The following is a 14577-nucleotide window of genomic DNA, read 5'->3' as shown; positions in this document are numbered from 1 at the left end:
TGCACATTTTTATGTTGGAACATGGTGTTAGTAATAACCAGTCCATGTCCTGAGCAGAAATCCAACAGATATTTGCCATTATTATTAGCTTTGCTCTTTTCTCCAAATTTTCCCAAAATATTTTTGTATGTCTCACAAACATTTCCTACTCTACTATTTAGATCCCCAACAAGGACCAACTTTTCCTTTTTCATTGTGTCAGTTGCTTTTTCTAAAGCCTCAAAAAATTCCTCCACTTCTACCTTAGTAGAACCTTCTGTGGGACCATAGGCACAAATAAGTCTCATTGTCCAGTTCCCCATTCTCATATTTGCCCACATCACTCTACTTGAGACTGACTGCCATTCAAGAAGATTAGCCTCGTATTTTGTGTTGAATACTATGGCTACTCCTTCTTTTCCTTGATTGTCATTGCCTGAATATTCCATTAAACCTTAAAACGACTTCAGCTTCTTTTCAAGATGAATAGTCCTGCAGTACCTTTGACTACTATGCAAAAATTTACACACATCTCTCACAAGTAATATATATTTCTGCACAAAGTAGTGACTTCTTGACCTTTCAGAGCAAACGAAATACAAACTTTAGCGCCACCAAAGGTTTAATTCATTCATTTCCAAAAATAATTTATTAGGTTTTATTATTAAGAGAGACCTCCAGGGAGGCAGAGACTCATCAAGGGAGGCCACATACTACACACACCATTTATCATACTTATTCTTGAATTCATTCACACTGCTTGCAATCACAACAACTCTACCAATCGACCAACCTTTGCCAGCAAAGGTTGGTCGATTGGTAGAGCCTCTGCTACTAATGGCTCAGTTAAGTAAGTTTGAGTGCAGTTAGTAGTTGGAAGGGGACCAATTGTTCGATGCTGTTGGCACACTTTCCCTCAATGAGTCTTTGGACTCCCTGGAGGTGTCAAATAAAAATAAAATAATAACATCCAAAGGCAATCCATTCCAGTCGTGCACCACCCTCTGAGAGAAAAATCTAGCCCTCACACCCTTCTTGGTGGCCTTCATTCTCAGCTTTCAAGGATGCCCTCTCATGCTTTTCCCACCCTCCATAAATTGAAAAATTCCATCAATTGAAATCCTGTAAGTCTCAGTCATATCACCCCCCTTTCTTCTGTTTGCTAGTGTCTGCACTATACAAATTCTCAATCTGTCTTCATAATCAGTATTCCACAATCCTGGTATAATTTTTAACACTCTCCTTTGTACTCTCTCCAATATATCAGAATCACAATGGAAACCGGGAGACCAGACCTGCACGCAAATAGTCCAAGTGAGGTCTTATCAAGGCCTTGTAAAGAGGCAAAATAACATCCTTATCTTTACATGTGAACGAGATTTTAAAATAAGATTAAAGTTTATTAAAGAGATCTTAATTTTTGTAGGGTACCTCTTTTTTGGTTTTCAGTTTCTGTTTTCTGCCTTAGTGCTTTTCTTAAAAATAGACATAAATGAAAGTATCCTTGATCATAATTTCATCACACTGGTATGCTTTCTTTCAGCCTGTAAACACTGTGACTGGGCTGTTTTGTGGGAATATTTAAGCTCCATTTTATTTCTAACCAGATATTCATTTGCCTTGATTATGCTTGAAATTATTACTTCAGATTCTGTAAGAGTATTTGGTTTCTCTTACCTTTTAGAACTCTTGTCCTGATCTCATGGCTGATTTCCACCACATGTAGAGATTAATTAAGTGTAATCTATTCAGTTATCTAGTTTTCAAGTTACCTTGATGGCAAGAATCATTGAGCATCACCATGAGACATTGCAATTTTATGATATTATTATAAGACATTCAGGGAGGCCATGCATTACCCACACTAGCTGTCACACCTTCTCTTAAACTTATTCACACTAGATGCTCTCATTACTTCAATGGGTAAACTGCTGAATATTCCTTTAGCACACATGCTGATAACTCATCTCTCCCAACTGTTGAATTTTTATCAAGCTTATGTAACAGCTCTAGAACCTCCTTCACATGTGCCTCTGTCCCTACATTCAATTTAGTGGTTTCACTGTTCCCGATATTACATACACCAGGTTAACAGATCTTAGCAAAGTGAGCACTCATTATTTGAACTACCTCATCTGCTTCTGATACTAAGATATCATCTGCATTCCGTGTAAAGTTATTTTTCCACAGCCGTTCTTTTCTTTTACTTACAGCATAATGATAAAATTCTTTTGGGTTGCCTTTAGCCTGTGCAGCCAATGTCTTTTCATACTCCAATTTAGCTTTCCATATAATGCTTATAATTTTTCTGGCTTGAACTTTATATATTTCATAATTCCTCTAACTCTTATTCTCCCAATATTCCTTCCACATCACCTTCTTCTTATGGATCTCTTGTTTAATAAAATTGCACACATCTTCAAACTCTAGGGACATATTCAGATAACTCTCTATTAATAATTGTCTGGACACTCCTGTTATTTGAAGTTATGGAATATTCCAGCTGTGTTAATAACATAAAAACCAGTGTACAGATAATAGGAAGCAGTATTTCATCATAGCAGTTGAATACAGTTGGTATGGCAACACGACATGAACTCTGTGACTACAAGAGAGGTGTTATCGTGGGCTGTCACATTGTGGCATGTTTACCATTGCCACTCAACTGGGGCATCTAAAATATCGTTGGCGATGTGATCGACAAATAGAGACGTTCTGGCATCACTAGTGCAGGAAAACATCCAGAGTGGCTGACAGGGATAGGAGGGTGTTAAAACAGGTGGCATGCAAAAAAACAGCTACAATCGGCACAGACCATCCGTGATGAGTTCCAGAACACCAGTAACACCATGGTGAGCACTAATACTGTACAAAAAGAACTCCATTTACTGGGTTTCCCCAGAAGAGCAGTGCCACACAAGCCGAACATCACAACAATAACAAACAAGGTGGCTCGTCTGGCCTGATGCAAAGAGCGTGTGAACTGGACAATTGACCTGTGGAAAATGGTACTATGCAGTGATGAATCAAGGTTCATCTGTTTCCAATCTGATGGCAAGTAAAGTTTGGTAGTAGTGGAGTAACGATGTAGGGTACATTCAGCTGGTTTGGAGTGGGACCACTGGTCATTGCTCATGGTTCCGTGAAGGCAGCTCGGTACCTTGATATTATGGATAATCAGGTGTTGAATGAAGTCAAAGAGGAAGAGTGTGGGTGAGAGCACAGAATCCTAGGGCACTCCAGCATTGATGGGGAAATCTGATGAGAAGAAGCTATCCACCATGACACACAATAAATGACCAGTGAGAATGCTGGCAATCCAATCACATTGTAGGAGGGAGTTTCTCCAAATCTTTCCATGGCCTGTCCAAAGGTAGGTGGGATAAGCTGAGAGATTGGCTGTAGAACAAGAATAGCAGAATCCAGATGGGTAATTAACTGTCGAGTCTCCAAGTAATGAAGCTGGTTGTTAATAACCACTTTTCAAAGTACTGAGGTGAGAGCAATGGGGCTCGATAGTTAGATGGCTGATTTTTGTCTCCCTTTTTTTTTTTTTTTTTTTTTTTTTTTTTTTTTTTTTTTTTTTTTTTTTGGGCACAGGCTAGATGGGTTTGCCGCCATGCAATTGGGTAGATACCAATAGAATATAATAGTGTTTATAAGCTGTCATATGGAGTTGCCTGTAATAATTATAATATTCTGTCAATTCTGGAAGTTCAGAGAAGGCATACAGTGGAAAGTCCAAGTATGGGAGGTGATTTGCTTTGGTCATTCAGGCAGGAGTTGGTGGAAATAAACTGATGAAGCCAAGAACAGTCTGATAATTTGGGCAATTTGTTTGTAAGAAATCAACTTTTAGTGATAAGTAGTCAAAAAAGGTAGTGTGATATCAGCATTAGGAGAGCGGTAAAGGCAACAAATGAAGGCTGTAAAGTCAGGTAAAGAAATCTTGAGCTAGAGCATGAAAAGTGGGGATTCCAAGTTGGATAGCCCATAACAAGGGACATCAGATTTCATAAAAGCACATTCTGCCCTTTTTGCAGAATTCATCATGCAAGATGTCATTGGGACCGTTGAGGTGGACTGTAGTCATGGAGGATGGGAACTGAGGTTCTTTTGGGAAAAAGATATCAGGTTTTGATGTCTGTAAGTGGTCGTGTATATCACTGTTTGTATCATTGCCTCAAATGTTGATGAAACGAATATGGAACGTTTTTTAATGAAAAAAGTTTTGGTGTTATTTTGGGTGGGTTGAGGCATATTTTTATTATTTGTTCCAATTTTTCATAATTTTAGATATTTTTTTAATGGGGGGAAAGGGATTTTTTGCATTCACCGTTAAAACACTAGTATTTTTATGATTGATTTTCATGTTTGAGGTGGTTTATTTAGGAAACAAAGTGTAGTGTCATGCAACTGGGATGAAGCGCTTGTGTACACTGCAAGTTCCCAAACTCCAGTCCAAGTGTGGCCTCAGACAGTGCCTCTTGCATACCATTGACAGTCTCCCTCCACATATGATCCAGCAGAGTCAGCGGCAATAAAATTATTCTCTAGCTGATTGGGAATCCACCAACAGATACATTACCATCAGGTTCGGTGCTGTGCACTTATCTGGCAACCAGCCTACACAAACTGTTTTACTGCTATATCCTCAAATGGAGAAGAAACTGGCTCTCTAGTTGAATAATGATAATGGCATAATCAGTATTCCCATGAAAGGTATCGCCCAAACTGCATGTGAAAAGAAAGAGGAAACAGAAACCATATGCCTCCTCTGGGGATGAAGCATAGCAGAAGCCATTTTACATCTCTAAAAAGCAGGGTATTTCACAGGTAATGAAAGACATTGACCACCCATATCATCCTTTACATCAGAGTTTTATTGAGATTAAAACCAAATACCTAACTTTGATTATTTACAAATGTGAGACAACTAATAATCAAATTCTTTCCTTTGTAGCTACGTATCCGTCTCAACACTGAAATGCCTGTGCAAGTTGATGGAGAGCCTTGGATTCAGAGTCCTTGTGAAGTAGTTGTACTCAGGTCAGCACTGAAGGTAAGTATTCATAGCAGTCACATTCATTTTATTAAATAAAATGCATGTCTGATGTCTAAAGAATTGCAAACCAAAATCATATGTCGCCATTGTTCAGATAGGTACTTACACTCTCAGGAACACTCACTGGAATAAGGGTTTCATTGAGGATTAATGAGTATTCCTATATTTCTGCTTTCGGATACAGGAGAAAGTCTTGCATAGTTTCCATTGAAGTGTTCTAGATGGTAATATCTCCTTTCACACAGTACTGATGAATACTTGTAAGCAGTGGTGAGCTACTGAAATTTTAACAAAGGGCTCGCATCATCGAGCCAAAAAAAAAAAAAAAAACTACACCAACGGCATGTATCGCCGACCACCACCACCACTAGCATTTCCAGAGACAATCACAAACATCCATTCCCACGGCAGGAGGTTTGTGAACGCTAATGGATGTTTTCGTGGGATGTTTATAAACAAAATAAATTTGTTTTGTTTGTGATAGAAGTTTTTATGACAAACAATCTATAAATAATACATAAATATTATCTAAACACAATAATATTGGAATATGTTATATTTCTCTTTTGTTTTTATACTTCAAGTGATAATCAACGGTACCAATCACGGGACATTATTTTATAGTCCTATTTATTTATGACTACCAAAAGTGAATTCTTTGCAAAATGGTAGTAACAGTAACTATAATATTTTATTTAATAAAATTCCTTTCGAAACTATGAGATGATTTTACATGAAAAAAAAAAAAACCTCACTGTCTGGTGCACATTTACCCAGAAAAAACTCTCTCCTTTACAGGTTAACATTTACAAACAATTACTTTAAGGAAATACTTATGACAACAGCTGCCACACCTTATTTCCTCCTTCACGTCTTGTGTTCTTCTAAGAGGATCTATAGCAGAGCAATGATTTTCTAGAAAAGATTTGACATAGAGATTCGGATTAAATTCATTCAAGGGTTTCCCATTTATACATATCGTCATTAAATAAGAAATATGTTATAGTGAGAGAAGATCTCTTCTTCATTACGATGTTATTCGTCACACTAAAAGCTTGTTCGGCTTCAGTGCTGTAAACTGCAATTATTGCCATAATCGCTTTGGCTTTTTTTGCTGTGCTGGGAATTTTGTTTTGTAACTTTCCAGTCAAAGCCATTTCCCACTAAATCTCTAAAATCATTAATTTTAATTTCATATTTCAAAATAAAATTTAAAGATCTTATCTTTTTTTTCCCTTCTAACCATGTTTCAGATGTTTCATGTTTCTTCTATGTTTCAGAATAACATACATTTAAAATGTTTTTGAGTAGAAGTTTTATTGCAACATCTTCCAAATCCTCATAATTTTCATTTTTAAGTTTAAAATTTCTTTGCTGCATTAATCTATCCTTTAAAGACATTATAAGAGAGTTTAGTAATGTTTCTTGCGGTAGTTTGTGAAATCTGATTTTGCTTTCAATTGCTATTCCTTCAAATTGTTTTGATTTTAACATGGTATCAATTTTAGATTTACAAGAACCTACAGAATTTTTAAAATCATTAATTGCATTAATTGTTCGCATGATTAAGGAGTTAGCCCTTATAATACTTATATTGCAACTTTGTAGAGCTTCTGACAGATGTGATAATTCCTGTAGGATATCAATCATTAATGCTAGATCTTTTAAAAATTCAAATTGAGAAGTCGGTTTAAAAAACCCTTATATTTATCGTTTGATGCAAAATGCTTGCATAAAGCTGTGTAATTTCTCCACACAGCAAGAGCCGTTCGTAAACTGCAAGCTGCCCATCGTGGTCCAAACACACGGCCGATCTTTAAAATTTCGATACCAAGGTCTTTTGCAATGATATTTAATTCTCGTTGATGTTTTGGTGATTGATGATGAAAAACATATAATATATCCATAAATATTTCAAAATGATTTATTTCTTTAATGTTTTTTTTATCGAATCGTCTAATGCTAATTGTAAACGATGAGCTATGCAATGCCAAATTGCAATGTTGGGAAATTTTTGTAGAAGTTTTGTTGCAACACCTGATTTGTTTCCTGGCATTATACTAGCTCCATCAGAACAAACTGCAATAAGATGATTTTTTAAATTGTTATCAGAAAATCCATATGAATTTAAAGTAGCATGTATATATTCATGGTAGTATTTTCTAGTTCTGCAAGATCTACAAAAATCATACATGGTTCAGTGAGCTCAACTTGTATGTGAATAACTAAAACACTTTTTTTCTATAATTGACAACATTATTGATTCGTCTGCCATTATAGAAATTTTCCATTTTTTTCCCTATTATTTCGGAGAATATTTCTAATTTTATTTGTTTAGAAATATGTTCAACTATTTAATTCATGAGAATCTAAAATGCAATGATAATCCTAGAACAATATCATTTTTAATTTGCAGCTCGATTAAATCTGGCAAATCAGACATTGGTCGGTTTCTCTTCACCAAACTATAAACAGAATTAAACATTTTTGAAGTTATCAAAATTTCTTTTTCATTTAGTTTGTCAATGAAATTTGATAATGACGAGAACGGTCAATGAGTTTAAGGAGTAGTATGATAGACTTTGTGTTTCCTAAGGGGGGGGGGCGAACCTCCCCTTGATGAGTCTTGACAGACTTTGTTCTAAGGAAGGACCTCCCATGATGAGTCTTTTGACTCCATGGAGGCCTGAATAATAATAATAATAATAATAATATGGATTTGCTACATTCTTCATTTATTTTTATGATTTTATTATGAGCAAATGACTCATTATGTTTGGATAACTTTTTATGCAAACGGTTCTTGAGTCTGTAGCGTTTCCATTTGGTTCCATTTTCATTTCTACCCATTCCTTTGATGATAAAACAACTTTTTTCTCCTTCAACACTTAAGTTTTTTTATTTTGAGCAAACGACATCCTAATTTACCATTTTTAACTTCTACCACTTATACATACTGTGTTTAGAAATGCAATGCTTGCTTCTCGTTCCATCAATCAGGTAAATTATTTTCTTTTTCTCCTACAACTTGTTGCATATTCATTGAATCAATGTGCGTATTATCTTCAAACTTCATCTTCGACTTCATTTTCAACTGCAGTAGAATCAGCAGAATCACTTTTCATTATTTTTTTTCCAAAAAAATTTAATATAATAAATTTCACTGTCTTTTCATGTTTCATGGGTAAAAATACTTTTACAATTATAAAAATAAAATTTCCTGAATATACAGTTTTTAAATTTATTATTATTTTTAAATTTTAAATACAAACAACTGTTATACATCAGTGTACTGACGAACACAGAACTAATGTCCAGTGGAACAACCCGCTGATGAGAGTTTTATGAACATCTGATTGTCTAGTGGCTTTACCATATGATTGCATATTTATTTTCAAACTTTCATTATAGAGGAGTTGAAACAATAATTCCAAATAATCTATACACCGCCAAATAGACTAATTTTTGTTAGGTCACCGATATTTCAAAAATTTTTATTTTTATTTTTAAATAAAAAGTAAAGAAGAAGAACAAGGGGCTCACAAATTTGAGAAAAATTTAACAAGGGGCTTGTGCGAGCCCCTTATAGCTCACCACTGCTTGTAAGTCTAGTAATCATGACGGCAGAAATCATTTAGCTAATATGATCAGACTGAAATCACATAAAGAAACAGACCTTTCCCCCAATATTTTGAATAATGGGGGTGCAGGCATTTGTACCACTATTAATCAAAAAATACAATTAGTTTTCCTAACACTACATACGCACCCTTCTCATATTTTTAATTCTGAGAAGGTGATTGAGCTGAGTGATACTGAAAAATGCATTGCAAAGATACTGCTGTATATAATAACATCAGGCAAGAAAACCAAATAAACCATGTATTCAACTCTCATAGCAGCTATTCATTATAACAAATTGTTTCACAGAAACAGTTTGTGAGGAAAAATATAGAGAACAGGATGGGATGTATATGATGATAGAAGAATTGCAACAAACAAGAGTAGGAGCAAAGCAGGCAGAGATGTAGGCTGTTGTGCATTCGGTGCTGTTTAGTGTGAGATGATAGAGACTAACAGGACCAAATATTTAGCTGGTTATTGCTGAGGCCATTGTGGCCATGAAGACGACATCCTGACAGGAATAGAGATGGAAGGGTATAATGTGTTTTGTGAGGATAAGAAGGGGTAAAGAGGGAGGGGGAGTGCTATTGTTGATAGAGAAAGAGTTATGTCCATACAAAGTAGAGATGCAAGAGGCAAATAGTGCCAGTGGTTTTGAGGCAGTATGGTGTGAGATAGAGGTGAATAGAATGAAATACTTGTTTGGATGTTGTTATAGACCAGGAAATGTGGATGTAGTGACTGTGAAATGTATAATCAAATTAGCCAAGCAAATAAGAAAAGAGTGATCATTATGGGTGATTTTAATTATGGCAATATAGACTAGAATGATGAGATAGCAACTGGAAGTAAACAAAATGAATTTCTTCAGTTTTTTAGGAATAACTACCTCAGATAGTATATAACAGAGGGCACATGAGGATTTAAGGGTCTTGGATTTGGTCATCTCATCAGAGGATGTAATTATAAATAAGGTGTCAAATCACCCACCAGTTGGTGAAAGTGACCATGAGGTGATTACCTGGGTGGTTGCTGGCAGTGTGAGGACAAGAAAAGGGCATTTGACTACACGGGGGGGGGGGGGGGGGGGGGGGTATGAAGAGATCAGGAGACAGCTTGCAGGTGTAGCATGGAATGAGGAGTTAGCTGAAAAAGAGATCAGTGCAGCTTGGGAGATTTTCAAAAACTATCTAGTAGATGTAAATAAGGCTGTAGGACTTGATAATATATCACCACATATTCTGAAGGAATGTGCCAGGAAGTTGACGCCGGCCTTGACATATTTTTTTAATACGAGTCTTGCACTGGGTCAAGTTCCTAAGGAGGGCAAGATTGTGCTACTTCATAAAGGAGGTGATAAAACTCAAGCATCAAACTATAGGCCTATCTGTGTGTCAGGTGTTGTAGTTAGCTTGTGAGATCCAGGATCCGGAATTCGGTTGTGACAACAATGGTATTATCTTTCATGGACAGCATGAATTTACTAAAGCGAGGTCATGTTTTAGTAATCTACTTACTTATTACATTAAGGTGACTGCTTCCATGGACAGAGGAGAAGGATGCACAGTAATATACTTAGATTTCGCAAAAGCTTTTGATAGATTACAGCATGATAAGTTGATAGTTAAACTAGAGTGGATGGGGTTGGATTATTAGATTGGTGCATTGGATTGAAGACTGGCTATCTGATAGGTATCAACAAGTTGTGTATGGGGAGAATATATACAGGAAAAGGAAAGTTACTAGTGGTGTGCCTCAGGGATCTGTTTTGGGGCCATTGCTGTTTAACTTGTATATTAATGATGTTGGTGAAGATTTGGATGGAGATATTCAGTTGTTTGCAGATGTTGCAAAGTTGGAACGGACCATGAAGAGTAGAGAAGATGTTGTGGCCTTACGAGAAGACTTGAATAAATTGAGTGATTGGGCACGGGAATTGGGATGTGAGTTCAATGTTGCAAAATGTAAGGTTTTAAAATTTAGAAAACAAAAATGGGATGCAGAATTTATGCTTGGTGAGGATATATTGTTGGAGGTGGAGTAAATAAGAGATCTGTGGGTGATAGTGGATAAGGATCTGAAGTTTAGGGGAGACATTGCCAAAATTGTGAAGACAACACAAAGGCTTCTGGGAATGATGCAGAGGACACTGACTTGTAGAAGTAGGGAGATTCTTGTTCCATTGTATAAGGCTTTGATTAGGCCACACATGGACTATTGTGCCCAGATTTAGTCATCTGATTTTCAGAAGGATGAAGAGATGTTGGAAAGGGTCCAGATACGACTGACTATGGTAGTTCTAACCTCTAGAATATCAGGTATGAGGAAAGATTGAGAAGATTCAACTTGCAGAGTCTGGTGGACAGGAGGAAGAGAGGAGATATGATAGAGACCTACAAGTTATTAAGGGGTTGTTATAGGATCATTTCTGCAGAGGTTCTACAGAAAATAGTTGGAAATCAGGGGAGAACCAGAGGTCATCCCTGGAAACTGTTTAAAGAGGGTGTGAGTAGGGGAGTGTTATGTCACCACTTCGTGGCTTTGTTTTAATTTATACTTGTTTTTCCGTATTTAGATCTAATTTGCCTTTACCCTAATTTCTCTCAAGATCTAAACCTAAATTTTGCCTTCAGTACACGATATAGAAAGACTATCTATATATCTGGCCGATTTCTAGATTAATCACGTGTATCAATTATTCGGACAAAGGGTTTACCCTTTTGTTAGGGACAAAATCCTTTGTGATTACTGTCTGAGATTGTCTCCCGATCAGATACTGGCAAATTTATTTGTTCCACTGCACCAGCCAATAATCTTTAAGTTAGAAGGAATTCTTAACTAGGGAAACTTTCTCAGATAACATACAGAGGTGAAGAATCTAACACTTATTCTTAGTACCGAAATTTTCAATATCAACTATGTTTAATATCGATTGTAATCATGGCTTTTAAACATCTATTCTATTCTGCATAGGTTCCGTTTTATGAGTGGAAATTTGAATTCATTCTCAGGCCAATGTCAGGTACAAAACATAAAACACATTTATTGAGATCTTAAAGTTATACATTTACATTCATGCACTCAAATCAATTTTATGTCATTCTAAAGTAAAGAACTAGTTAAACCAACTAAAACACAAATGGATATAATCATAAACTCCTTTTATAAGATTAAGCATTAAACTACATAATATACAAATCTCAAATTTCATCCATTCATTTCTCTTCTAAAATACGCTAGTTATTCACATAAAATACTTGTCACAAATCATCTATAAACTTTCTTTAACAAAATGCTCGGTGGAGTTAAGCCACTGCTATCATCGATAATCACCTAAGATTTCTATACTACATTGTCCTTGCTCACTAACTATATAACATTTCTTCACTCTAGTGGGAAAGGAATAACAAAATTCTGTATGTTACCAGCTTTTGGGAAGATTAACAGATCCGTCACTTAATTCACATTTTCGTCTTACACAGCCCGATCCTTCTTCCTTGAATTGGGGTCAGAACATCTTCGCTAGGCCTTTATCCGCGTGGTTACTTGTAGAGGTCATCCTACTCGGCTTTACCGAATGTCTGGCGATGTGCCCACATCTGTCTGGTTCTGATGCCGCATATTCTTGTCAGAGCTGCCGGTTCAGGAATTCCGTCCCGAGGAGATAGCTAATCAGGGCACTGGAACTGCGGGCACCGACATCTAACATCTCAGGGCGATCTGGAATCCATCGGAAGGCGAGAGAGTGGTCCAACATTCGACCACATAAAACATCCACAAAAAGTCAGGAGAACAAGACAAAAAAAAAAGCCTTGAGAGAGGGGAGCAAACCCCTTTTATTCTGCACCCTTGGTGCCCTCTTTACTACCTCATTCTTCTGCACGGCACTTGTCTCCTTTGCCCGCAAGATGATCCAGTACACCGCATCACCTTGTGTAGCGTCTTCCAGGAAAATGAACTAGCACCACTTTCCGTGTAAATGCTTATGCCTCAAGCCAAATGTTCACCTGAATGGTCCACCCGCGAACTTTGGACTTTTGTTTACATTTTGATAAACATTTTATTTCACACAGAATACCCTTTTATAGTTACATTTTACAAACTGGAAATCTTTACTTAGTTTTGAATAAATAAGTTTTCTTTTATAATTCTACATTTAAAGGTATTGATAGCCCTATTTGCAATCCTTTTTATAGCTTAAGTACAAGTTTCTCCTTGTGATATGTTAGACTTGTTAAATCTTGAATGAATTAATTTTTTTATAAATTCTCCCATTCAAGATCTAATAGGGAGTGAGAAGCAGGTTTTTTTCATGCAGAGTTGTGAATGATTGGAATGCCTTGCCTGAGTATGGTGGCTGCAGAGAATTTGAGTGTGTTTAAAGCACGGTATGATGAGCTGTGTGTATGATAAAAGGACCTCCTACACGAGTCTTTGACTCCATGGGGTTTTGGGTAATAATAATAAGAATTACTGCTATAAATCAGATTATCTTCAAATATCACTTGCACATTTTTAAAACTCAAAATATCACTAGATTTTCTGTAAGTAATATATCACATTCAGTAGCTTCAAAAGAAATATTAGAATTCTCCTGAGAAAGAGGCTTAAATTATTAATATCTTAAAATGCTCAGCATGGGACTTCCAATCCCCCATGTTATATTGGTTTTATATATATGCTGCAAATTAACTGCAGAAATTTAGTAATGGTTTTACACATGACTGTTCTTAAAGTATTGAAGTTATTCATATTATCAGAATATTTTATACATGAGCATTCTTAGGAAAATTTTAGTTTTTATTAATGTTCTGATATGATGTTATGACTTTTTTTATTCCCTCTTTTTAGGCTACTATGCTGAAAAAAAGTAAAAGTAAAATCAAGAGGCGGAACACTGAACCTAGTATGATAGTATCAAGTATGGAAGCAAGCACTCAAGCAGCAGCAGCATCTGGCAGCTCCAGCCACACATCAGGTCCCTTCTAGGTTTTCATGCAGTTTTCACTTGATAGCAACCTGACTTGCCCCATGTAGAAAGTAGGCTAGGCCTGTGTTCCTTTGCTATTGTTACCATCACAAACACACAGAATACATAAACACAAAAATTTTTTTTAAACATCATTGGCTCTTTTGATCATCTTATCAAGCAATACCTAGTAGACCTTTCTGTTCCAGTCCCCTCCTTAACATTCATCTACAAACCACGTCCGTTCCTCTCCTGGTTAACTTCTACAAGTAATGCTAGAAGTCCCTACTCTTGATTGCTGTCAAAGCAACATGTGTGCCAACTGTATGTAATTATTTTAGAAAGGATGTTGTTGTTGTTATTGTTGCAAAGCTGATAACAAAGCTTTGAAGCCCAACGAATGCAAACAGTGTCAGCTTTGTTGCACTTTTCACTGCCTCTAGTATTGACCTAACAATGTTTCTTTTTTCCACTTCAGATTGCCAGTATCATGTGATATTCTACTTAACAATATGGGCAGATGTAAATATTGGCAAGTTGACTAAAGTAGAACAAATTTATGCATATAATGCACTTGCACTAACAGTGAGCAATTATTGTTCTTTTAAGTTATCCTGTTTTGTAAATTGTATCTGTTATTTATGAACTCAAAAATGAATGCAAGTGACCACATTTTGTTATTTACAGTCATGTACAGCATTGGTTATATTAGATGTTTCTTTTGCAATTTTGCACTGTGTATTAACATAAATCATAAAGTTTTGTACATTTTTTTTTATTATTGCCATAATCTGGATCTTAGATTATGTAGTGTTATTTATTAAGACTAACTTAATGAAATTATATGATATAAATGTTCTTTAAAGTTTGTTTTTATTATTGTGTTTTGTTGTTTAAGAAGAAAGCTGCTGCCCAAAGATGTATATAACTGGAAAGATAA

General features: G+C 36.0%; 1 protein-coding gene across 1 annotated transcript in view; it reads left to right on the top strand.

Annotated features, from left to right (window-relative positions):
• Nucleotides 1-14295, top strand: part of LOC150106943 (diacylglycerol kinase theta-like) — a 610762-nt gene extending 596467 nt beyond the window's left edge. Inside the window, exons 20-21 of the mRNA XM_090393510.1 lie at nucleotides 4943-5041; nucleotides 13520-14295. Of these exons, the coding sequence (XP_090249636.1) occupies nucleotides 4943-5041; nucleotides 13520-13657 (237 nt within the window). The 3' untranslated portion in view covers nucleotides 13658-14295. The remainder of the gene's footprint in view (nucleotides 1-4942; nucleotides 5042-13519) is intronic.
• The last annotated feature ends 282 nt before the right edge of the window (nucleotides 14296-14577 follow it).

This window comes from Typopeltis vanoorti, chromosome 5 (genome assembly GCF_054136105.1).
Source record: "Typopeltis vanoorti isolate ZY-2024b chromosome 5, IOZ_Tvanoo_1.0, whole genome shotgun sequence".
NCBI classification, from domain to species: domain Eukaryota; kingdom Metazoa; phylum Arthropoda; class Arachnida; order Uropygi; family Thelyphonidae; genus Typopeltis; species Typopeltis vanoorti.
This window is presented reverse-complemented; position numbering and strand designations above follow the sequence as displayed.